The following is a 25,274-nucleotide window of genomic DNA, read 5'->3' as shown; positions in this document are numbered from 1 at the left end:
TAGTAGTAGTAGTAGTAGTAGTAGTAGAAGAAGAAGAAGAAGAAGTTGATGAGAACTTTGAGATGGAATATCAATATGAGAATTAAACAATGATAATAACAAATGTCAAGGTTAGAGGATCCACTAATGAGGTTTCAAACAAGAATAATATAAACTCTTATTACTTAAATGGAAACCCCCACAAAGGAGGTTAGAGGATCCAAAGAAAGAAAAATAAATAAACAAAATAAGAATATAAATAATATCAAATTTAACTAAGTAAAGAAAATGAAATGAAAGGCAAAAACAAGATATTAATGAAAGTAAAACTAAATATTACAAAAAAGACAAACAGAGAAAGCAAGAACACGATCCTGATATGCAAACCAAGATGCCTAAATACATGACAAATACCTCCTTTTAGAGGCCAAAATTGAGAACTATTGATTTAATGACTAATTGATGAGTGGGTAGCCACATCTTGACTTGATGATAATCCTTATTGAATAAAATATCACTGATAATGTCAGAATTTGAACCAAAACTCTATATGAAAGTTCTAAAAAATTGTCTTAGTTTTCTAGAAAAAAAAATTGAGGTCATTTGGACTTCTAGAACTCAAGATATGGGCTGCACACTGAACAGTGTTTGGGCTGCAGGAAAGATTCAAATTTCTTCGTTGTTGCTACAATTTGGACTTGAAAACGGCCTTTTTAAATCTTGTTATGAAAGTTATAGGCCTATGTCTTACCTTTCCATCTATATAAAGTAGACCTAAATCCAAGATCTACAGCTCCAAATATGACACAATTACTAAACAGGGTTCCAGTTTGAACTGCACTAACATCTCTTTTCTAAGTTTGGCCATCTCTTTATCCTTTCAATTTCAGTACTTAAACTCATTAATCAATCCTTTTATTTATGTGATAGGCCTGCATTTAAGATGAACATTTACCAAAAATTAAAGGTATCTTATATTATTAGATATGTTATTATAAAATATACTTTAATTAAGTAATTATTGATATTTCAAGTGTAAAATGATGATATAAAACCTTGATAAAAATATACTTTTAAGTAATAATTAAACATCAAGTGTTTTGCTACATGGAATAAAGTGCACTATTTTAGAGAAATAAATAACCACCATTATAATTGAATCTTTATTTCTTGAACTTTTAAGCAAGCCTATCACAAAATCCATGCTAATATCTTTCCAAGGAGTTTTGGTTACTATAAGTGGAGTGTATAAACATGAGTTTTGACTATGTGATTTGGCAATATAACATGTTCTGCAATGTTGTATGAGTTTTGTAACATCTTTCTTCTTCTTTGGCAAAAAGAAATTATCATGGATAACAACCAGTGTTTTATCTCTTTTGAAGTGTCCACTAAGTCCATCATTGTGAGCTTAAAAATTAATGATTTCCCTCAAAGAATCTTGAGGAATACATAAACAATTTCCTTTGAAAAGATAACCCTCTAATATAACAAAATGTATGGAAACCCTATATTCGCATCATCCCATATCTTGCTGAAATCATTATCATGCTTATAAAGATCTTATATCACTTAAAAACTTGTCATTTCTACTTACATATCATTCAATAAAAAATGTCTTAGACTTAAAGTACTCGTGACAATATTATAAACCCTATCTTTATGCTTCATAAAGAAACTAAAAGTTTGTAGAAATTCAATCCAATGAGCATGTCTTTGTGATATGGACCAACCAATTAACACAAAGGATAATGAGAATCAACAAACATTATCACATGATTCTCTAGAGTTACCAATTAGGTCAATTACAAGATCAAGGGCCAAGAAAGTTAAAGAGGTATTGATTAGGCAGATTTAAGTTATTTAGGGCAAGATTAGTGTTTAGAATTCGACAAAGGATAAATATACTTTAATCAATGTAATAAAAAAAGGAGATTGTAATGAGACTTAAATAAAATTAAAAAAAAAAGGAAGGCAACAAACACTAGATTTTCTTGAGCTGTGAAATCTTTATAGAGCCAAACACAAGAATGTCAAACTCTTTTTTCAATGACACTTTTGGCTTCATATTTGCATTGAATTTTAAGCTTTGTTATTTCAATTGTTATAAAATTTAATGTATTGTATTTGTGGTTTTATGTTTAGACCATTAAGTTTTAGGTCTTTAGCATTATAAATACCATTTTGAAAGGGAGTCTAAGGGTTTCAAACTTTGATGAATAAAATATATGTGTATTTGAGAGTATTATTATCTTTGATAATGTAACGAATTGCATTGAATTTTAAGCTTTGTTATTTTAATTGTTATAAAATTCAATTTATTGTATTTGTGGTCTTATGTTCAGACTATTAAGTTTTAGGTTTTTGATATTATAAATATATTTTTAAAAGGGAGTGTAAGAGTTTCATACTTTGATGAATAAAATATATGCGTGTTTGAGAGTATTATTATACTTTGATTATGTAATAAACTGAATCGACTTATCAAACAACAAATGTCTTCATTGCATCACCATATATTTCTTATTCATGAATTGCTATTTGTTGGGTGGAGGCTTTAGATTCCAATAATGCTAGTATTTAAGTTCAAGGTAATCTTTGTGTCACACTTTCAAACTTGATTTTTTAGCTTTTTAAAAGTTGTATTGTTTACGTGTAGGTTACATGACCATATAATCATGTGGTCCACATCAGTTTAGTTTAGTTTCTACTAGCTATTAAGAAACTTTAAAGCCTCATGATTAGAAAAATAACACAAATAGTTTTGGATGAAAATGTTGACACCAATAGTCTAAAGCACAGAAAATGACATAAAACTCTTTTTTCATAAACTAAATATTTTCTCTATGAATCGCTGAGCTTCTTATTATAAAAAGCAATAGGCTTGCTCTTTTGTCTAAGAACAACATCGGTTCTAACATTAGACATATCACATTCAAATTTAAAAGCTTTTTTAAAAAAATCAAGTAAAGAACAAATATGAGCATTGGTCACTTTTTGCTTCATAAGTTCAAAACTTTTTTCTGCCTCATTCATCCACTTGAAACTACCTCCTTTCAAGCATTCATTGTTTAAAGCAATAATAGTGTTAAAATATTTTATGAAATGCAGATAAAAAAAGATGCTAAGACATGAAAAATCTGAAATGAAGATTTTGAGGATTTAGTCATCTTAGAATTGCTTTAATCTTCATAGAATCTATTTTCACTCTTTCATTGAAAACAACAAAAACCAAGAAAGCATGGATGCTAGTGAAAAATTCACGTCTTCAAATTAGCATAAAACCTCTTCGAAGTTTGGAATACTTCTTATAAGTGACTAAGATGCCTTTTTTTATTCTTGTTGTATACAAGAATATAATCAAAATGAACAACAATAAATGTGCTAATAAAAGGTTTAAACATATGATTCATCATTCGTATAAAAGTACTAGGTGCATTAGAAAGGCCAAATAACATAACTATCCAGTAAAAAAGGTAACCCCTCATTTTGAAGGCTATTTTTCATTTATCACCAAATATCATTCGAATCTAATCGTAGCCACTTCTAAGATCAATATTTAAAAATATGATAATACCATGAAAATAATCAAGCAAGTCATCTAGCCTAGAAATATATAATTGATAGCCAATAGCGATTTTGTTCATTGCTCGACTATCAATGCACATTCTTCATGACTATCTTTTGAACAAAAAGAGCACGCACAACATATGGACTCTTATTTTCCCTTACCATGCTTTTTGAAATTAGCCCATCAACTTGCCTTTATAACTTTATATATTTAATAGGTTGTCTTGTTTGGAAGCAGACACCTAAAATAAAATTAATACAATGATGAATATCCCTCTTTAGAGGAAGTCCATATTGAATCTCTTTAGAAGCCACATTAGAAAACTCATCAAGCAAGGGTTACACTTATGAAGCCAACTCATTCATTTCAAGCTTTCCTAAAAAACTATAAGAACATAGCTAAACCAACATCATCAACAAGTTTTTCCATTTTAGAATAAGTAACCGAAAATCCTTCCTTCCTTTTAAGAGGTTTGGAAATAAATCCAAATTTAAAAGGACCAATAATAATCTTTACACCAATTTTCATAAAAAAAAAAAAAGTGTTCTTAAAGCCATCATTATTAAAATTTTCCATTATATTGCCATAGATGACCAAGGAACAAATGACATGCATCCATATATATTACATCACACCAAATCAAAATACTTTTATCTAATGGAAAATAAAATAAGGCACCTATTTGTTATCTTTTATTCATGCTTGTTTTCCATCCATCTCAATTTATTGGTTTGAAAGTATACTACTATCTATGACTTGTTCATCATATTAGTAGATATGATATTATTACGAGCACTAATAGAAATGATCACATCATAAACTTTCTCATTTATACCATAACAAGTGTAAAAAATGTTACAGCAAACCCAATCTTCACTATTGTCTTGAACATCACTCAAAGTTTGCTAAATGGTAAGTAACTCACCTTAATCAACATAAATCACTTCATTTTATTGATTTGATTCATTTGAAAATCCATCTTTGCTAGTTATCTCTTCCCATATAATAATAATAATTCTATAATTTGGATAATCCAAAGTAATGTGTCCATACCCTTATTATTTAAGACACTTCTTTAAATTAAAGCTTGAGAAACTAGTTGTGTTACGACTAGCCCCAACACTTCCTTTCTCTAGATCTTTAAAAACAAAAGACTTTATAATTGAAGTACTATTAGATAATGAATTATTCCTCAAGTTAGAAGAGCTCTCTTTAAATGTCGATTTCTAACTAGTCTTTCAAACCTTTTTTTGCTATTTTTTCATATTCAAAGCAAGTTTTCTCACATCATTTCTAATAAGACTTTAACTAAACCATATTAGAAATTTTCTCTCTTAACCCACTCAAGTATCAAGTTATTGTTTGCTTTTAAGGCTAAACAATATTACTTTTTAGCATGAGCAATTCAAATTTCATAGTATACTTTTCTATGATCAATCTAGATTGTCTCATATTACAAAACTTGAGAAGAGTCTTTTGCTAATAGTGTTAGGGCAAGAATCTCTTCTTAAGCTCCATTTTCATCTATTTCTAAGACTTGATCTTATTTCTACCCTCACGAGCCCTTTGCTTCTTAAGATTCTCCCATTATAAGAAAGCATATATTTTTTTAATAGCCATCGATTTCACTTTTTTTTTCATCATGATACTCTTTAAAATTAAAAAAACCCTCTCAATAATTTGAAGCCAATCAATGAACTTATTAAGTTGCATTTTACCTTTAAATTTATGAATATGGACTTTCATGTTAGAATCTTGATAAGGACTTTTATTCATTATTCTTTAATGTTGAGAAGAAGAATTGTCACTAGTATGATGTTGTGTTTTATGATAAAATGATTAACACCCGCCTCATTATTGCTAGAAGAAACAATTTTAGTGTTATTCTCATCATCTCATTTTCATATTGTTTAGTGGATTTGCCTTCTCATTTCATCCATCTTAAGAGCACGAATGTCTTTTTCAAATTTTTGCACAAGACGTCCATGAACTATCATGGTAATAAATCCTAAACAATATGAAAATAACTTGATACCTAGATGGTATGCATATCACAAAGTAACAGTTTACTTATAAAAAAAATGTTTTTCACTCACCACTCCAAGGTATAAAACTAAAGAGATACAAATACAACTAACTCACCACTTTAAAGATACCGAGTTAAGGTAATAATCCACCACACAATAAAGAGATACAAAACTTAATAGAGTTCCAAAAGATCAAGTCAAAGATTTTCAATTTAAAATTTGTTTAAAGATCTCAATATATAGTTTGATTTGACATTATATACTTGGAACAACCCTCTAAATCTAAAAAAAACACTAAAAAAACTAGATAAATAATAATTATGATATATTTTTTACTTATAAGAAACTCAAACAAACACTTAGAAAGTTTAAAAATTAAAACAAACACAATTTTTTTTATAGAAAACTCAAATGCATGCATAGGTGAACAATTTAAAAATATCACATTCTAGATTTGAAAACCACATATGATAAACTTATTTTCACATATAATGGAGACATGCAAGATGAGACTTAAAGTTGGCCTGTGGGTTGAAAATAAACAACATGAAGAACTCCATCCATTTGCATTGTCAATCCAAATTCAAGCAATTCAACATCAATAAAAGCATTAAAAGACATACTTTTGTGTTAGTTTATGTGTCAAGTTTTAGGAGAGCGAAAGACTGGAAAGAGAAATGTTATTTTAGAAGAGAGACAAAAATATGGTTTAGAGTAAAATTATGCAAAACAAATATATTATATAATACGGGAAAAATTATCTTTTTTTTTAATTTAAAATGTTCTGTTTACCAAAAAAAATATAATTTTTTAAATTATAAAGAAAAAATGAAAATCATAAAAAATCAATTTAACTATCCCAATTAAAAAAAAATTAAATGTTCGTATTACAAATTATAAAAAACAAAAAAAAAAACCATTACAATCCATAATAATTTCACTCCTATACTACAATACACTCCACGGTATAGAAATGCCATCTCTTTTTTTTTTTTGTTTTTGTTAATAAAGTAAAATGTTAACCTTGCAGCTCATCACGCTTAAACATTAGATTATTATATGATGAAGAAAGTCAAAGGAATAGGATAGGAGAGACAGAGATTTGCCTTTATCGGGCTCGGTTTTCTCTATTCCTCTTATTCTTTCTTCTTATTTGGTGGATACATGTTAGAGTGCATAGATCGGGAAAAGTAAGCCTCAGTTGGTCCATCTGATCTAAGAGCCCATTAAGAACCCATTCTGTTCCTTCCGGCACTTTATTGATAGGGTTTTCGGTCTCGCAGTTCTCTCTCTTTCGCTTCAAACCCTCATCACCTGCGGCTTCACCACGTTAGTCGTTTTCTTCTCTTAGCTCTCTCTCCCTGTCTATCTCTGTTTTTTGTTGGTTTCTTATTTGTTTTGGTTCCGCAAATCAGAATGGCCGAGAAAGATAAAGGACCCGTGATTGGTCTCTCATGGCATCCAACGTTGCCGACATTATCCTCGTCTACAACCAAAACTATCAAGACCCCAGATGAGGCTGAAAGCAGTAGTGCACTCTGGAAGCCCAATTCACAGCTTGTTGACGGCTTATTTGTGCCACCCAATGATCCTATTAAGTTAAACAAGTTACGTAAAAGCCAACGCAAAGATACACTAGGCAAGGATTGGTATGTTTTCAATACTAAACTTCCTATCTTTTTTTTAGAAAAAATAACTTAGAAAATATATATGAATTGATGACTTGGTGTTTGTTTTTTTTTTTCCATGTGAATTGTTGAAATAGGTTTGATATGCCCGCCCCAACTATAACTCAAGAGTTGAAAAGGGATCTCCAGCTACTTAAGGTTCCATTCTCTATGTTTATGGATTTTGTTGTTTTGTGGAAATTTAGTGATCATGATGTGATGCCTTGATTTTTGCATGGAGTGATTCGAATAGTTGACTTTAAACAGGCATTTCATATGATTTAAAGAATGGATATTTACTTTTTTTGCTGCCATTTTGCTTGTGTTGATGATATAGCTGAGAAGTGCCATTGATCCAAAGAGACACTACAAGAGGGGCGATCCAAAGTCAAAAGATCTCCCTAAATATTTCCAGGTAATTCCTTGGTGTATGGATAAAACTAAGAGTGAAGTGTAGCGCATAGCATTTTGGGATGATATATATGTAGGGCTTTTGTTTTTCCTCGATGGTTTTTTATTTTTTCCATTGGGTCAATTGGTAAATCATTTTGTGGTATTGACAAATGATCAGGTGGGCACAGTTGTGGAGTCTGCAACAGATTTCTACTCTGGTAGGCTAACTAAGAAGGAGAGGAAAGCGACCATTGCAGATGAACTACTTTATGATCAAACTTTCCGGGCTTACAGGTGAGATGGACAGAGACTTGATCACCTTTTATTAAAAGAAACCTGATTTGATTATTAGTGAAAGATGATGACTACATCGTATTTCAATGCTGTCTCGTAATCTGTTTCTTGAAGATATCTTATTGTCAAGGGAAAGAATAAAATCACAAAGTAGTTGAAGATGCAAGATCATCAGTTTATAACATTAACACTTGGGGGTAATATTTAACCGTCAATGTCTTTGAAAGAGCATGTTACGTGATTAAATAGTACATTGGGCATCTTGTAGATTGTTTGTTTTAGATCACAGTGTGAAAGTATGGTTCAAGCATGTAATCTTGCATGTTGATGACCCAAAAATAGTAGCTATGTGAATGTTCTTGTTGCAATATCTTTATTGCGGTCATAGCTTTAACAAACTGATATTGCTGCTATATGTTAAAGACACTGATGTTTTTTATTTATTTATTTTTTATATGTACATATATCATTTTGAAGAAGCTGATTTTAAGATTATTGATAAGCAAAGGTTTCTGATAAATTGATTTTTGTCATTTTTAATGCAGCATATTGCTAATCTTGCTTGTATATTGTTGTTTGTTGTAATAACATGTTACAGGAAGCGTAAGGTTCGAGAGATTGAGGAAAAGAATCGCCCAGGTGGAAATGATAAATGGAAGATAAAGGGTAAACAATCCCGGAAACGTGCCAAGGAAAGAAGGCACTAGAATCCGTTTTACTATCATGACCCCTTTGTTTCACAATTTACGTTTTCAGAGGACTTAAAATTACACAATTTACGTTTTCAGAGGACTTAAAATAGATTGATAGTCATAGTGATTGTTGGAGCATGGCAGAATGAACAGTAATTCCAAGAAATTCACAGGAAAAGGACCGAAAGATTTGAGATATGCTCTTCCATGTGTAAAGCTACGTGAGGAAATTTTGTTTGCTACTGTTTCAAATTTTCATTAACATGTATGATCGCCAGAGCATGCAATTGCTATAAAGTTTTTTGGCTGTTGTTCTGTGGCTTTAACATGTAACAATTCAACAAAACTCATCTGAATTGCTATAAAGTTAGTCTTTTTGGTTTGAAAATCATAGATTATTCCCCTAATCAGAATTTGATTGCTAAACTTTTTATAAAATGTCCAAACTTCCCTTTTAAATTCTCAATTATTTTTTATTTGTAGAAGATAAAATTGAAAATTTTAACTAGAAATAAAGAAGTATTACAAAAAAAAGAACTGTTAAATTGTTAATAAAACCAACCGAAGTACTAGGTTACACAGACACAGACACAGATTGTTTTTTGATTTACACTTGCTCAAATTTCTTTGGAAATTTTAGAGTGCTTAGAGAATAACTAATTACATTTTATTAATTAATTATTTCTGAATATAACTTTAAAAAAGAGAATTTACAAGAGAGAAATTATAAAAGTATTGTTTATTATTTTTTAATTGATCATGTATTTTATTCTCTCATACTTATAACTATTTAAAAAAAACCATATATCTAAAAAATAACTAATAAAATATCATTAGAGCACCTTATAATTTCTTAGATCCCTCTCCATTACAACCTAAATGATACGAATATCTTAAACACGCAGTCAAACATCCCATACAGAAAGACATCAACTTCTAGAAAGCCAAGTAAATTATATTTGATAAAAATGTGACATAAAGATAACTTATATACAGGCATTAATGTTATTGAAAATGAAAACCCTCACCCAATAAATATTGATTTGTGAACAAGAAGTATAAGAATGAAGTCATGAAATCAGTTTATTCTTTGATAAGTCGTTTTCAATTCTTTAGAGAACTGATAAAAAAAAATATCTCACTAACACACATAACAAGGTGCAACAAAGAAATTTTTATTAATCTCAATTTTGTAGCCTCCCATACATTCGATTATAGCTTTATTTATACTTATTATAGACTAAAATACTATAATGAAACTCTCTTATGTGAATTTATTTAAGACCCATGTATAATTGACTCAAATAAATAATAATAAATCAAAGTCTAAGAAGAAAATAATAAAAACAATAAAAATTCAAAATTAATATCATAAATATGCTAGAATCAGATTTGTTATTCCTAAGAAGTTCAAAATAAATTCAGAGATTTATGAATGTAGAATTAATTTTGAAGTTTTCTTGTCTTGTTGTACTCGGTTTTCTTATTTTACATGGACAATTAATGAAGAAAGTTTTTTTTATATATATACCTGTCAATTTAGCTTCTTTTTAAACTAGGAGAATCATTAATTAATTCTTCCTAACTTAAAAAATTATATCTAATTATTCTTCTATTCACATGAATTAGACTCTTCTTGAACTTGAATTAGATGACTTAGAGGTTATTCTTGTGCTAGCTAAATGTCCTAAACTCTTTTAGGTTCATCTTGTTTTATATGTTTTGAACAAGTATATTCAATATCTTTTTAAATTTTTTTTTTTTTAGATTAACGTGGGTGTCCGGGCCAGCTTGCGCGCATCACGACTAATCCCACGGGCCCTGAAGTTAACGACTATGTAAACCTCTAGTGGCCATCATATGAGCAACCAAGGATTCGAACTTGAAACCACATAGGGAGCAAACCTCTTATTCAATATCTTTTTAAATTTATTTTTGTAACTCTTGTAATGAGTCCACATCTTTGACATGATTAAACTTGGTATTATGCTAACCCTCATCACTCTCTCTTCATCAATTTAACTAAAAATTCACATAGTCTCACCATTTAGATCTGATTCTGCATAGTTAATGGGCTCTTCAGCTTTCATTTTTCGTGTCCATTTTGCATTGATTTTTGATAAGCAAAGTTTTGAAAGTGGTTGCGGTGGGAAGATACCACACTATTACTGTATACGGGCTGGTGTTGGAGAGGCAGCTTTGCGTTGAATTGCATCACCTTGTTGTATGCTTTTTGGCTTTTAACTCTCAACCGGAGGCAACGCCGACCAAATCATTACTTTTATTGTCATGTAGGATTATTCATGATCATTGTGCCATTGTAAATCTTGGTGCACCTCAAGAAGTGCTACTGCTAGAAATTTAAAGAATGGTAGGAATAGCCCTTCGAAATTTCATCGAATGAATCGGATTCGTGTGGCTGCTTGCTAATGCCGCAGGGATAGTGCATAACTTGGCTTTTAACAGATGAGATGATGCCACGTTATTTTACTGGGGGCATCTGCAGATCTGGTCTTCAAAGCTGTCATGATTCTGTATCAATTTTATAGCATGATATTGTTTGGTTATTTGTTTTGAAATTGAAGAGATGAATAAAATAGAGATAAAGGAAAAAAATAAGAAAAGATAAAAATATAAAATATAATTATGTTTAATAGTGGTGTTTTAATAAAATGTTTATCTTTATATCTTATTAGTGGGTAAGATAAAAGAAACAATAAAATATATTTACTTTTAATATATATTATTATCAAATTAACATATTTTAAAAAATTAATTTTACATTATTTTTTAACTTTATTTTATATTTAAATATTTAAATTAATAATATTATAATAACTCTAATTATAAAATCACAACTGATGCTTTTTCTTAAAATCTAGCCAATCCAAGGCTTGTACTGTTTTGAGTTTGAAAAAATAATGAAATGATTTTGCCAAGGTAAGGATAAAATACAGGTCAAGCCATTGACTTTTTTAAAAAATTAATTGAAAAACAAGGTTTTTTTTATTTTTTAAATAAATTTTAAGATTATAATAATTATTATTTTTATTATTATATACATTAATTGAACAATTTTAGAAATGAGAATTTTTTACAATAATATTTTAAAAATAATAAATAATAAATATTATCTTTAACACAAGTCCCTGTATATATCCTGATTTGAAAGTATAAATATTTACTCTAAAATTATTATAGAAATAGATTTATATTTTATATCTATCTGATTAACCACATTTCTGTCTCTACTGATTACTGTGACAATAACCAAAATCTATCTAAATTTCTCCCTACTGTTTTTATCCTGTTTCACATTCTTTTCCCCTGTGAAGCAAATGGAGTTTAATTACTACTGATTTATGTGATTATTGGATTTTCAAACACAAGAAATACATTAATTAAGGACTTCCTCGGCTGGTTGATCAATATAACAACAGCACCTGCCAATAAGTATTTAAGTAAACAGGCAAGAAACAAGGGTTGAAGCAAAAAGGTCATCATCAGCCTTGCACTTCAACCACGAGTAAAACCACGAAATGTTTTCAAGTATTTTTCATTTGACAATATATAAAAATAATATTTTAAAAAAACTTATTTTTAATATCAGCCCATCAAAATAATACAAAAACACAAAAAAATAATTTCGAGCGAAAAAAATTTAAAATTTTATGTAACATGATATCTACCACAAAAACAAAAAACATAAAAACACCAAAAATACATGTGCTGTTTACTATAATGTATGCCCTAAAAACACCCACAATACATGTGCTGTTTACTATAATGTATGCTCTTGTACAAAAGGTCCCCAGAGATATTCCTATCATATTCGCACCTCAGAGCCCCGGGACAACAAACTACAACTATAGTTTCTGTTCATGAGGGCTATTTGAAGTGGTTTAGGCAAACACTAGTTTAGTTACAAGAATCTATACAACCACCATTCTCCTATTAATGGATAATAAAAGCATGAAACAATAGGTGAATGATTTATCCTAACACAACACACTGATGCATGACAATAAAGACACAACATAACACTATAGTGCCATGGCATATGATGACTTTTATTCACACATGCACACAAAAGCCATCACATCACAAGCATCCAAGCAAAATATGATGCTTTTCAACAATCGGTGCATACAAAAACATGTGAACAGATTGCCAATTAAAATTATCAAAAAGGTTAGCATGGGATACTTACGAAAAGGAAACAACTACTTTACCTACGATCTATGTATGCTAAGATTCTTTGCATGTCTTCTTATTGTGGCCAAGGCCCTTGCATTTACTACACTGAAGCTGACGCTTTATAATATCAGTTGATTCAGCCTGCTTTGTCTTTGGCCGGCCAGGTGGACGCTTGGTTGGTGGAGGGGTTACAATAACTCCCACCTCAGTTAATTCACCCTGCACTGGTCGGTCAACATTTGGAACAGGATGAATCGACTCAGCATATGATAAGCGGTAACTCTCGGTTGTGAAGTATCTGGAGCAATAATCATATGGACTTCGGCCAATGCATTCAAAGACCGCGACAGCATGGCAGCAGGGCAAACCAGTTAGTTGCCATCCCTTGCAGCTACAGTCCCAATGATCAATATCAACAACATCCACAGATTCCCCGCGAACTTCAAATGTGCTTCCATGTGAGAGTAACACTTGAAGTGACCTTGCAATTGACATTTCCTTTTCTAATTTTTCCTCCTTCGATGGGGTTAACTTAGTTTTCCATTGATTTGATTCCACCCGGCGAGTATAAATTGCTTCCATCATCTTACCTCTTAATGCATCAACCATTTGTGTTATTGGCAACTCATGTGCCTCTGATATCCAATTGTAGAACTGCTGTCCAAAGTTTGATGTCATATGATCATACCTTGCCCCTCCAAAGAATGCATTTGCCCAGTGCTCAGGCTCGCTTTGTACAACCCAATTGTAAGCTTCAGGGGATATACCTTTTATATTTTCTACAGAGCGCTGGAATCCCTCAAGTCTGGGTGCATAAGCAGCAGCATAAAAATCATTGACCATGAAACGTCTTGCTTCATGAGAAAACTGACCTTTCAAGTCTTTATTTAGTTTCTCTGCAAGACGGCGTAAGCAATAGCTGTGGTAGCATTTATCAAATATCTCAGCTAACGATTTCTTCAAACCATTTTGAAAATCTGCCACAAATGTGATCTGGCGAGATGCAGAGACTGCAGACTTCAATTCCAATAAAAACCAAAGCCAGTTGTCCTCTGTTTCAGCATCAACTACAGCAAATGCTATAGGAAAAATACCATCGTCTGCATCTGCAGCAGTAGCAGCCAACAGTGTCCCTTGGTATTTTGAGTTTAAAGGAATGCTGTCAAGGAAAATGAGAGGACGGCAACCTTGATCAAAACCAGATATTGATGCATGAAATGACACAAAGAGACGATGAAAGCTTGAGTCATCTTTTGTGGAGAATGTAGCTATACTGCCCGGATTAGTCTCCTTTATCTTCTCACAAAAGAAAGGTAACTGATTATATGCCTCTTTATAGGACCCTTGAAGCTGCTCCCTGGCAATCTCTTTTGCACGCCATGCCTGAGAATAATTCAGTTGAATTCCATACTCTCGTTTGATGTCATCTGCAATATCCTTTGGCTTGTAGTTTGGGGAAACTTTCAATTTCTCCTTTATGATACTTCCCACCCAACCCCTTGTCGAACGATAACCAGCTTTCACAGCAGCTCCTTCACATGTATGATTTGGGTTCATTTTTTTAATGCAAATTAATTGTGTGGTTGACAACCTTGACGCATATATCCTCCATGGACAACCTTGGGTTTTACATTTGACAGAAACACGGTGACTGTCATTTTTCTTATATCTGTAAGCGAACCCATGTGCAATTGAGTACTTGTGCAAAGCTTCGCGGAATTCAGTGAAGCTATTAAACCTTTGATCAACACCAGTAATCGTGTTCTCCCACTGTTGTGCAGCTTTACGTTGCTTGTCATCAATGACTCCAATAGGTATACAGGATATAGGATCTCCATTGGACAAATCCATATCAAACCCACCAACAGTATGGGCCATATCAACACCAACATCAATAGGAGCTTCGACAGGAATCACAGCTTCTGATACAGTAGTCCTGCTTGACCTGCAAAATCAGAGCATCCTGTAAGATTTCAACCCTGGCAGTATCTTCATCCTCTTAACAATCTGTTAGTATCTCGCTTCCAGGTTAGATAGCAATGCTTGACTCGTGTACATATGAAAAATTCAGAAAACAAATACCTACTAGCAGAGATGTTTGATACATTGCAAGCCACAACATCCTTCAATAAAAGGAAGACATCAACCGTGGATGAATCCCCGAGAAAATTAACCATACGCTGTAGATCCTTGTCTTTGGATATTGTAATAAGGGTCCTTCTATTCCCAGGAAGAAAGTACTTAATAGACATGATATCAGCACTACAATTGAAAAGTTCTGCTACTTCAGATTTGAAATCACTCAGCCGGGTGTGCTGATCAATGTCAATCGCGTAAGCATCACCACCATTATATGACAATGATCCATCTACATTTGTCACAAACTCCCCACCTGACTGGCATATAGCTATTATTTTCTTTGCATCCATGGCCTACCTTACCAAAAAAATCCCAAAAATTATAAACAAGAATACAGATCGATAAGCTCAAGTTCAATACAAACAAGTATTGGGATAATAATAACCAACATATTTTGCAGAGTTTATGACCAAGTCAGAAACTCTCACAACGAGAAATATTCAAGCCATGAACAAATATAGAAAGCATGAAAAACCTCTAGGAAAACAAACGTGGCTATGAATAGAAAGAAATAAAGCTCAAAGGAATTGAAAAACCCTAATAAATGTGGTAGTTAAAAGTAAAAATAGTTGAAAACTTTGAACAAGAATATTTACATCGTGAAGCCAGGCTCTGATTCTAATGTAGTTTTGCTGTCCATTTAATGACTTTCTTTTATACAGCAACTGTTTTATGATTTTGTTTTTCTCTTCTCTGACCGCACCAAAAAGCACAGAGAGAGAGAGAGAGAGAGAGATAACTGAGAGACCCGGTTGCAAAATAGGAACCTCAAAGAGGAGTGACGCATTCAAAACATACTGTTTTAATCTTAGCAGTTGTTTATGCTACTTGCGTCATTGATTTCCTCGACTTTCTCAGCCACCTACATCCTTTAAGGCAGTTTATTGGGTCATGCTGGCGTCAGACAATCAATTCTGAACTTACAAGCTAACTAAAACTAGAACTAGGGGTATTCAAAAAACCGACCAACCAATTAAACCAACAAAACTGAAGGGAAAAAATCAAAGAAACTGATTTAAAAACTAGAAAAATTATTCGGTCTGGCTCAGTTTTGGTTTCAGAAAGTTGAAAACAATTAAATGGACCAAACCGATTCAACCTAATTTAAATAAAGCAAAATCAAAAGGTATAAATACAAACTTATGCTAACCCTAAATCATTTTTTCCCTTCAATTTCGCCTCCCCTTGCCCTCTTTCTCCTGTTCTGTCTTGTGATTCAAGAATCACAACTAACCTCAAATAAGAAGAATAGCAGGCTGCCTGACTGCCTCCTACAACCTCATCTCTGTTTTTTAACACATCCTCTCTCTCTCTCTCTCTCTCTCTCTCACACACACACACACACACACACATTCCACCCTTGAACCTTCAGACACGTCTCCTACTTCACCTCCATTTCTGCCACATTTCAGAGCATTGCGCAAGCCAACCCACACCTCTCCTTATATATACTCATTACACACCTCTTTGTTCACATATCTCTCTCTCTCTCTCTCTCTCTCTTGCTTCCTTAACAATGGTTGAGCCTGCAACTGATACAAAAACAGCAGCAAAGGTTGTGCCTTTATTGAAAGATGGGCTTCATTTCCTATACCGACTATAAGGAACTTGGATTTCTTGGAGATGTGGAGGCCATTCTTTGAGCCATACCATCTTATCAGTGTTCAAGATGGTGATCCATCTAAGACTATCAAGGTCCCTGATGGTTTTCAAAGCAAAAAAACCAACCCAAACCAGTTTGGTCCGGGTCTAAATTTCCAGAAATTAAAAATTCCAGTTCGGTTAGATTTTTTAGTCCAAACCAAACTGAACCGGACCATGAACACCCCTAACTAGGATTGTCTGTGCCTTTTTTAAGAGAGAGGGAGAAATTATCACCCTGGCCCACCAGAAATTAAGCAAATTTTGGCTGTCAAAACATTCTGCGTGTATTCATTTCTTGTCTTTGCAAAATTCCGAGTTGCCCATCTCTTTCTCTCTCTTGCGATTCTCTAGTTTGGGAGTCGAAGGAAAAGGATAATGAAGCATAATAGAAATACGAGTTGGGATTTGATTCCCATAAGGAAGAAGGTGAATCTTATAGGAGTTGTTTTGGACTTCTCTTTTCCCAGTATGAGCAAAGGCACTGGTATGATTCTCATAAAGTTTTCATTTTTCCCCTCTTTTTTCCCTGTCATCTTTAAAAGGGGTTTTGTTTTTGCTTGGCATGGATTGTAAAGTTGTTATACAGATTATGTGTGTTGAAGATACAGGATCAGTCACAACAAAGTCTGACATTATAAATTCACAATTTCACTGGAAAACGTTATCAACTTCCAGTTATAACCTCTTACAAAGTTGACTGTCCTCCATAATCTATCAAGGTGCTTTCATCTTTTTTTCTCGTATATTTTCCCTCCCAGAGTTTTATTTCTCTATTCTTGTACCTTTTTTGATGGTGGCAAATCTTCTTGGCTTTTTATCAGTGGGTTTTGTTGACTTTGTTTGAAGAAATGATTCTATTTTACATTTTTTTCTATAGGTGAAAGGCTTTGCACATGTCCTTTGAAGTTTCTGAAGGTCTTTGGATGCTCTTTGTATGGGATGGAACTGATATCCCTCCTTGAAGCTTAATGGAAAGAAATGTCAGTTAATTGATTCATCACATTTTAGGGTTAATCGTTCAAATATGGTAGCTTAAACTATGAGGCTCCTTTAAGCTTTAATGGAGAACAGGTGTTTGTTAATATAATCATCACTTTTCAATTTTAATTTTTCAAATATGGTAAGCTGAAACCATGGGGCATAAGCTAGGGAAAAAACTACAAAAATCTGTGTTTTTACCCTTTGTTGGAGGCAATTGAAGTCTTTTTCTTGTCATTTCTATAATTAACAAAGAAGTATATCATGTAACGATTGTTACAAATGTTTAGCATTTGAACTATATTATTATATTGGGAATTATTCAAGGGTTTAGATTTCAGTTTACCTCTCTTCTTTGAATACACTGGAATCTTATATGCGTTGTACTTCAACATTAGACTTTAGCAAAATTTACTTTCTCCTCTTTCTATTGGCATTATAAATTTGTGTTATAACTATTTAACAATCGATGTTGTACATATCTATTTTGTTGTGTTGATGACATCCTCAAAATAAAATTCAACTTACAGCATATATGTACCCTAACATGGTGCCCAACAAACATGCATGTATGGATATACAAATCCCAGTTCATGCATAAGCATGTAAATGATTGTGTCAAATTTTTCTTTTACAGATTGAAAGATGTGAATGACAAAACCCTCTTCCCCTACAAATTGAATCAATTCGTCTTGAACAAGATATCGTTTGTAGGTTTCATCATGTCCGTACAGTTCTAAGAGTATTCATTGATAAAAGCCATGGGCACCTTTGGTTACACTCCAAGGTAATGAATTGTCTAGTGTTGGCAAGCTTGTGGTACAGTTACCTCAACTCTTCTTCAAAGGTATGATTTCTTGCTGATCGTGACAAAATTGTCATAGATTATACAAATTAATTTTACTTCTTTCCTGACAAATAATTCATAAAAGAATTTTGATTTTTTTAGTGGAAAATCAATGGATCTTGACTATTTGTTTGTTTTATTATAATATTCAAAGAGAGAATGTCTACACTTGATCGGTCACCTATTTGGGATACTCCTTGTAGCATAACTGGTATCTTTTTTAGCCTTTACTACATTGGTGACACGAGCGATGCCAATGCCGCGGGTCGGACCAAAAAGATTTTTAACCCAAAAAAAGTAAGAGACAATTTTGCTTCTAACAAAATAAAAAAATTCAGTAACTGGGTTAAATCTCGATTAATTTAATAGCACTGTAAAAAAAATAAGGCAACAACAACAAATCAAAAAAAAAAAAAACATATTGCCTTGGGGAAAGCTGAAATCAAGACATGTCTATCATGCGTTCTAGATGATGAAATCAGGATAATTCAATAAGGAAAAAAATTGACAATAAATAAAAACAAAACTAGAAAAATTGAGAGACAAATGTAGATCAAGATATATAATATTACAACATAAATCATATACTTGGTTGTGTTTAATGAATTTGTTTATTAAAATCAATTTGTAACAAAAATCGATCCACATAAAATTAATTGAATACAATAAAAGAAAAAAAATATTTTACAAGGCTGCATATATTTAATCTATATAAAATATTAAAAAAATTATAGTTGAGTCATAATAACCTTCTCAAAAATTACATTCACCCAATATAATTAAAAAATTATTGCCATTTAAAAAATTGCTAAATAAGCAAAAAAAAATCATTAAGTTGTATTAATTAAAACATAAACTTAAAACTTATGTAAAAAAACAAAAAAAAAGTTACTAATTGGAAAAAATTAAAATAGAAAAAAAAAAAGAATAAGACCAAGCACCTGGCTCATCAAGAAATGGCATGTGCACAGGCCTTTTATTGTTTTTTAGGTTAATGGAGGGACCTTTTATTTTTTTTAAGTTAAAGGAGAGACCAACATGTCATCTGCCTCAATTTCTTTAAAAAATATAGACGACATGTCATCAGGATTCCTAGATCCCAGCCATTGTGATGGTCGGAAAAATAGGGTTCAATTGTTTTCACCCAAAAACTAATTTTCAACCCATTTTTTACCAAAAAACACTTAGAAAACACCATAAAAACCTTGTTAAACCAATCTATGGCCTCAAAAAACATAAAAAAAAGGGCTCGAAACCCAAAATCAACCTAAAACAAAAAATCTTCTTGAGCTATGATCTATTTTTTAGGCACTTTCAAGGTAAAAAAAAAAACAAAAACTCATAGTTCGAACTCCTCTTATTATGTGGAACCATTTGGCATAAACATTTACCGTTTTAGTGGCCAAAATCATCGCCAACAATAATTCTCTCTCTACACTGAAATCTGGTGAGTAGCTCTCTCCTACAACCCAGAATTGAATTTTTTAACATTAAAGGGATTGGTCACCTTAGAGCCAAAAAAGATGGTGGACAAAAATGAACTTTTAAGACAAATTTCAAAGCCGCCTATTTTACCTGCTTTTTTCACTTCAATCCTCTATCTTTCAATTCAACTCTCTCCCAAAAAAAGAACCAATTGAATGCTAATTTGGGCTCAAAATGGCTAAATTGTGTGAAATAAGAACCAAATTGAAAATGTAAAAAGAAAAATCATTACTCCAATCCATAGTGATCAGTAAAATAATGAATAGTATTTGTGCTATAGTAAAAAAAGAAGCTCTTCTAGTATATAATTAATATATTAGTTTACCTTTGGATTGAGTTTGTTAATGACTTTATGACAATGAATTGCATCCATTACTTATTCTTGTTCCTCCTTCTTCCCCCATCTCTTAGAGCAATTGATCGCAACAACATGCAATGTCAACTCTTATAAAAAGGTTTTTTTAAGCAATTTTTTTTATATTTAATTTTTTTCATGTTCACTTATTTCTAGTTTTTATTTAACTTCTAATGTTTTATTTATGGATTCTTGTTCGAAGAAGCTAAATTTGAAATTGAGTAGTTTTTTCTTATAAAAAATATTGATGAATGGTTTGGTTTTTGTATTTAGTCACTTAGATCAAAAGCAGGTTTTGAAATCTTGCAGAAAGACTTTTCCTATAGTATCATTTGTGTGGTAGCAATGAGCACTATCCAAGAGGACTTCATTTCAAATGATGAGATGACACTAACATTAGAGGACCTAACAGAAAGAATGTTGCATGCCAATTTATGTTGTGATGAACAGGTATGTACTCTAGTTGAATGATGCCTTTGCATGAAACTCACATTTAAAGTAGAAAATGGTCTTTTGTTGAATTGTGATGTTTTGATTTGATGGCAAAATGATTTCAGTGCGAGTATTTTGGAGATCAAAGTCCTATAGTGCTCACACTTGGAGTGCTTTAACATAGAAGTTAGGAAGATATCAATGATCTTATACGGTTTCCTCCACTGGTTCAGCATTGCATATATTAGCAAAAGATAATGATTCTGGGATTTGGTTTATTATATCTCTTCCTCAAGGCACGTCCTTGTTTGCTTGGGTATGAATAGTTGTTTCTAGTTACTTAAGAGTGAGTCTTTTGTACATGGAGTGGAAGTTTGATCTTTGGAGACCACAGTCCTATAGTGCTCATACTTGGAGTGCTTTACCATAGAAGTTTGGAAGAAGATGTCAATGATTTTATAATGTTCCCTCCACTGGTTCAGCATTGCATAATATTAGCAAAAGATAATGATTCTGGGATTGGGCTTATTATATCTCTTCCTCAAGGCGCATCCTTTTGGGTTTGGGATGAATAGTGGTTTCCAGTTACTTAACGAGCGAGTCTTTTGTCCATGGAGTGGAGGTTTGGGATTTGTAGATGAGGTCCTGTTTTTGTATGTAAAGGCCTGTTGAGGTATTTCATCAGATTCTCAGCAGCATAGTTGTGATTGATTTGCAAAAGAGGTTTGTATTGTGAATCACTGGATGTTTTGTTGTTAGGTATGTGCTCGCTGTGGAAAATATTGCTAACTCAGCAGTGCTTGAGTTTTTTAGTTATTAAGTATCTTGCTTAGTTGCATTAGATTTTTCTACTAGGCTTCTTTAATGACTTTCCTAGTGGTACTAGCATAGCAAGGTGAAAAACAATTCAAGAATCAAAATATTGAATTCAAGCATCTTGACGTAAGAACTTAATTTTAACATGGATTCGACAAAAAAAATAAACCAAAGGCAAATCACGCACTAAGAACACGTCAAATAAAATCACAACATGCATATAATTTTAAAATTAGGTTTCAAAACTAAAAGCAATAAACATGCACACAATTTTGAATTCAACAATCACATAAAAAAATCCCAACACGGCATGTTTTCAAAGCAATTCAATAAATTTCACACCGAGACCAACCATTACGTCTCAAAACAACGCTATAATCAACTCATCCCGTCCTCCCAATCCCGAAAGAGTATTGAGCACCAACCTAACCTAACACTTCAAATCAACCACAAAAAAGTAAGTGTATGAAAAGAGAAAGAGAAGGACGAAAATACCCTCGAAACCTGGATTAAAGCTCTGGCCAACTGCCACCGTCGGCGGTGAGCTCCGGCGAGGGATCCGGCGCGTTAGATTATGGATCGTGATCTTCTCTACCTCGTCGAACCGAAGATGAAGGTGCAGTGCACCACCAGCCGATAAGGGTGGCAGGGTCAATCTTTATCGGCCTTTCTCCTTCTTCTTCATCACGAGGCTGTCGCCATTGATGGTGGGGTTGTTGAAAAGGCTCGTGGTTTTGTTGGCCTGGTGAGCTAGTGGTTCTGTGTTCGGCGTGACTGTGGTGGCTGGCGTTGAAAGAGGTGGTCTCCAATGAGAATTTGGGTTGAAATGGGCTGTCGGTAGCTTAAGGGCTGTTGAGGTTTGCTGCTATCGATGGGGTTGCTGCTGGCGAGGGCTCACGGGAGAGAGGGATTGTCGTTTCTCGTGGCAAGGGAAAAAGGGGCTGCTGGTTTGGAGGCTCGGGTGGAGATAGAGGGTTTGGGTGGTTGGCGTTGTGGTAGTCAGTGGCTAGCGAAGATAGAGGATGAAGATGGGTGGCTGCGTGAGTAGTGGTGTTGTTTTCGGGCCTGGGTCGCTGGACTGGTAAGAGAGAGAGGTGTGTTCGATGTGTGCACGCTGCTGTGCTTATTTTTGTTTTTTTTTTAATCAAATGAAATAAATGATGCAGTGCCAGTGTCAGTGATGTCGGGGAAATTTTTTTGCCAATGTCATTAGAGATGGTTGATATTTCCAATTGTAAATAAAAAAAATATTTAGTTGGTTGGTAAAAACAACTTATATTATAAAGTAAAAAAATAATTTTCTCATGTTAATTTTTATTGAATATATTTTTAAAAAAACTACAAATAAAATTATTTTTTTTAAATCATATTTTTTTATATCACATCCACAAAAATTATCATGGTGTCAAATATACATAAATTTAACAAATTAACATAATTACTAATTAATTTAATTTTTAGACTGGGTTGGATTTTAAAGTAAATTAAGCGAGAATTAACCTAATATGATTTAGTATTTAAAAGGTATAGTCATTATTTAATTGCTCTTATTTAAATTCGATTTGATTTTTTAAAATAAAAAATAAAAAAACCATATCAATTCAATGTTTTTCATATAAAAAAAATTATTGAAATGACAATGTTTTGAATCATTTCTAATTAAATTAGTTTCACCCACCTAACTTGTGACTAAGCCATAATCTTAGCCGGATTTAATAATTTTATTTTTTAAAATTATTTTTTATTTAATTAAATAATTATAAAAAATAGACATTTTCATTAAAGAAAAAAAATTAACTAAAAAAAATGTAATAGGTCAATCTAAACTTTATTCATCATTAATGTACCTATTTATTATTTTAATGAAAGTAAGTTTTTTGATCGCAAATATTATTTTTTAAATAAAACTAATTATGATCTTAAAAAAAAATTAAAAACAAATATATCAAACACTATTTCAATATTTTTGTATGTAATTGAAAGGAAAAAATAATAAATATGATAAAATCATGTAAACATACAAAAATTAAAAATATGATGAATCCTCATTAACCCTTTTTCACCATTTGAAGAAATATCATCTTAAAGTTTTTTCACTTTGGTGATATACCTCACCAATGATCAAGAGTTTTTTCATTTAAACTCTTGAAGAATTATAATTGTTTGAAATATAATAATATTCTAGAAGAATAAATAATATAATTGAAAGTTATAGTCTTTCTATATCTCACAAGATAACATTTAAGAGATTGAGAAGTGTCTAAGTGTTATGAGAATAAAAACTATCAAGTTTTAGTGCACAAATATGAGTATAATTTAATATTAATGATTTTGAAGTGTTTTTGCTTTAAAGATAGTTTGTATATGATATATGTTTTTATTCTCTATATAATTATATAATTAGACAAGCTCTTTGTGTGTGTGTTTTTCTAGCAAAACTAGTTGTTTTATAGCCGTTATTAATCATTTGAAAGATAAAATGGTCAACCAGATCATATTAGTCAAGACAATAGGTTGAGTGGTTCCTGCAGATTCCCGAGTGTTCATCTTAGATGAATAAGCAAGTGATCAGTTAATCTGGTATAGTCAAACGATCGACTATTTCAACTTAAAACCCAGCCTTGATAGTTTGAAATCTGCTGAATCTTGAACCAACTAAATGCATATCAATCCTATAATGCATGCAATGTGAAGTGTGTGTGATTATATTTTAATTTGTGTTATTAAGTAAGATATAAAGATTTATACATTTTGCACTAAAATGAATCTTTAAAAACTAAATCTTCACTTATTTTACATCCTGGACTTGTTGATTGATATAACATTCTCAATTATTATCAAGAGGATACATAAGCAATATATATATATATATATATAAAGCAAATGTATAATTAAAATTTCACAAAACTTTTTGATGAAATTTTGATAGAGTTTCATATTTTAACAAAATTTTATTTGCTTAATCTAATCATCTTGGATTATTTCCCTCACTAATGAATGTTTCTCAAAACAATTTTATCCATTCAAATATATCCAGCAAATTATATACACCATGTCTTTATAAAATTGATACTAAATACAACATACATAAGTGTTAAAATGCATTGAGGCTAGATAATTACAATCCATAAAATATAAGCATTTATGTTTTACATGCTAAGCAAAATAATAATTTAATACAGCTAGATTATATTTAGATTCTTCCTTTACCATTCTCCTTTATTATATATATATGTATCATTAGTTTTTTAATTCCAGGAGCGACAAGTCAAATCTCAAATAATATCGATATTAATAAATTCTATTAATATTATTAGTCTTCAATTTCGAGAACGACTAATCAAATCTCAATTAATATTAATATCTTATTAGTACTTAAAAGTGTGTTTTTATCAAGGTTTTATATCATTATTTTGCACTTGAAGTATCACTAACTCCTTAACTAAAGCATGTTTTATAAAAACATATCTAATAATATAAGATACCTTTAATTTATGGTAAATGCTCATTTTAAATGCAGGTCTATCACATAAATGAAAGGATTGATTGATGAGTTTAAGAACTGAAATTGAAAGGACAAAGAGATGACCAAACTTAGAAAAAAGATGTTGGTGCAGTCCAAACCGGAACACTATTTGGTAATTGGGTCATATCTAGAGCTGTAGATCTCAAATTTAGGTCTACTTTATATGGATAGAAAGCTCAGACATAGGTCTCCCACTCTCATGGAAGCCTAAAATTTAAAAAGATCATTTTCA

The 25,274-nt window shown here is 31.8% G+C and overlaps 2 protein-coding genes and 1 long non-coding RNA gene across 11 annotated transcripts; 2 read left to right on the top strand and 1 right to left on the bottom strand.

The window, feature by feature from the left end:
- Positions 1-6,795: 6,795 nt before the first annotated feature.
- Positions 6,796-9,011, top strand: LOC105117353 (rRNA-processing protein fcf2-like). Of its 2 annotated transcripts, none has more exons than XM_011014990.1 (7): positions 6,796-6,906; positions 6,993-7,226; positions 7,343-7,403; positions 7,582-7,659; positions 7,816-7,931; positions 8,530-8,689; positions 8,722-9,011. In XM_011014990.1, the coding sequence occupies exons 2-6, from the start codon at positions 6,994-6,996 to the stop codon at positions 8,636-8,638; spliced, it is 597 nt and encodes a 198-aa protein (XP_011013292.1). In that variant the 5' UTR covers positions 6,796-6,906; position 6,993; the 3' UTR covers positions 8,639-8,689; positions 8,722-9,011. The 2 variants fall into 2 exon arrangements, with proteins under 2 accessions (XP_011013292.1, XP_011013293.1); XM_011014991.1 differs by having other exon boundaries at positions 8,530-8,701; positions 8,738-9,011.
- A 3,664-nt stretch (positions 9,012-12,675) lies between these two features.
- On the bottom strand, positions 12,676-22,708 carry LOC105117351 (uncharacterized). 8 transcript variants are annotated; one of them, XM_011014983.1, is made up of 5 exons: positions 22,012-22,708; positions 15,758-15,873; positions 15,556-15,650; positions 14,903-15,256; positions 12,676-14,765 (listed from the first exon to the last, which is right to left on the bottom strand). In XM_011014983.1, exons 4-5 carry the CDS (start codon positions 15,247-15,249, stop codon positions 12,872-12,874), a joined length of 2,241 nt encoding a protein of 746 aa, XP_011013285.1. In that variant the 5' UTR covers positions 15,250-15,256; positions 15,556-15,650; positions 15,758-15,873; positions 22,012-22,708; the 3' UTR covers positions 12,676-12,871. The 8 variants fall into 8 exon arrangements, with proteins under 8 accessions (XP_011013285.1, XP_011013289.1, XP_011013286.1 ...); XM_011014987.1 differs by having other exon boundaries at positions 14,903-15,252; XM_011014984.1 differs by having other exon boundaries at positions 15,758-15,853.
- Positions 19,294-21,830, top strand: LOC105117352 (uncharacterized). The gene is made up of 2 exons (XR_840729.1): positions 19,294-21,072; positions 21,323-21,830. It is a non-coding gene; the product is annotated as an uncharacterized LOC105117352 (long non-coding RNA).
- Positions 22,709-25,274: the final 2,566 nt, after the last annotated feature.

The sequence above is a fragment of the Populus euphratica genome, unplaced genomic scaffold (genome assembly GCF_000495115.2).
Source record: "Populus euphratica unplaced genomic scaffold, PopEup_1.0 scaffold1309.1, whole genome shotgun sequence".
In the NCBI taxonomy this organism is placed as follows: domain Eukaryota; kingdom Viridiplantae; phylum Streptophyta; class Magnoliopsida; order Malpighiales; family Salicaceae; genus Populus; species Populus euphratica.
Note: the sequence above shows the minus strand (reverse complement) of the source record. Positions and strands in the feature narration are given on the sequence as shown.

Excerpts from the sequence above, each read along its gene's own strand:
- LOC105117353 (XM_011014990.1), top strand. The coding sequence starts at position 6,994 with ATGGCCGAGAAAGATAAAGGACCCGTGATTGGTCTCTCATGGCATCCA. Across the intron at positions 7,227-7,342 it reads GATACACTAGGCAAGGATTG|GTTTGATATGCCCGCCCCAA; the intron begins GTATGTTTTCAA and ends TTGTTGAAATAG. Across the intron at positions 7,660-7,815 it reads ATCTCCCTAAATATTTCCAG|GTGGGCACAGTTGTGGAGTC; the intron begins GTAATTCCTTGG and ends ACAAATGATCAG.
- LOC105117351 (XM_011014983.1), bottom strand. The coding sequence starts at position 15,249 with ATGGATGCAAAGAAAATAATAGCTATATGCCAGTCAGGTGGGGAGTTT. Across the intron at positions 14,766-14,902 it reads TCAAACATCTCTGCTAGTAG|GTCAAGCAGGACTACTGTAT; the intron begins GTATTTGTTTTC and ends CTGATTTTGCAG.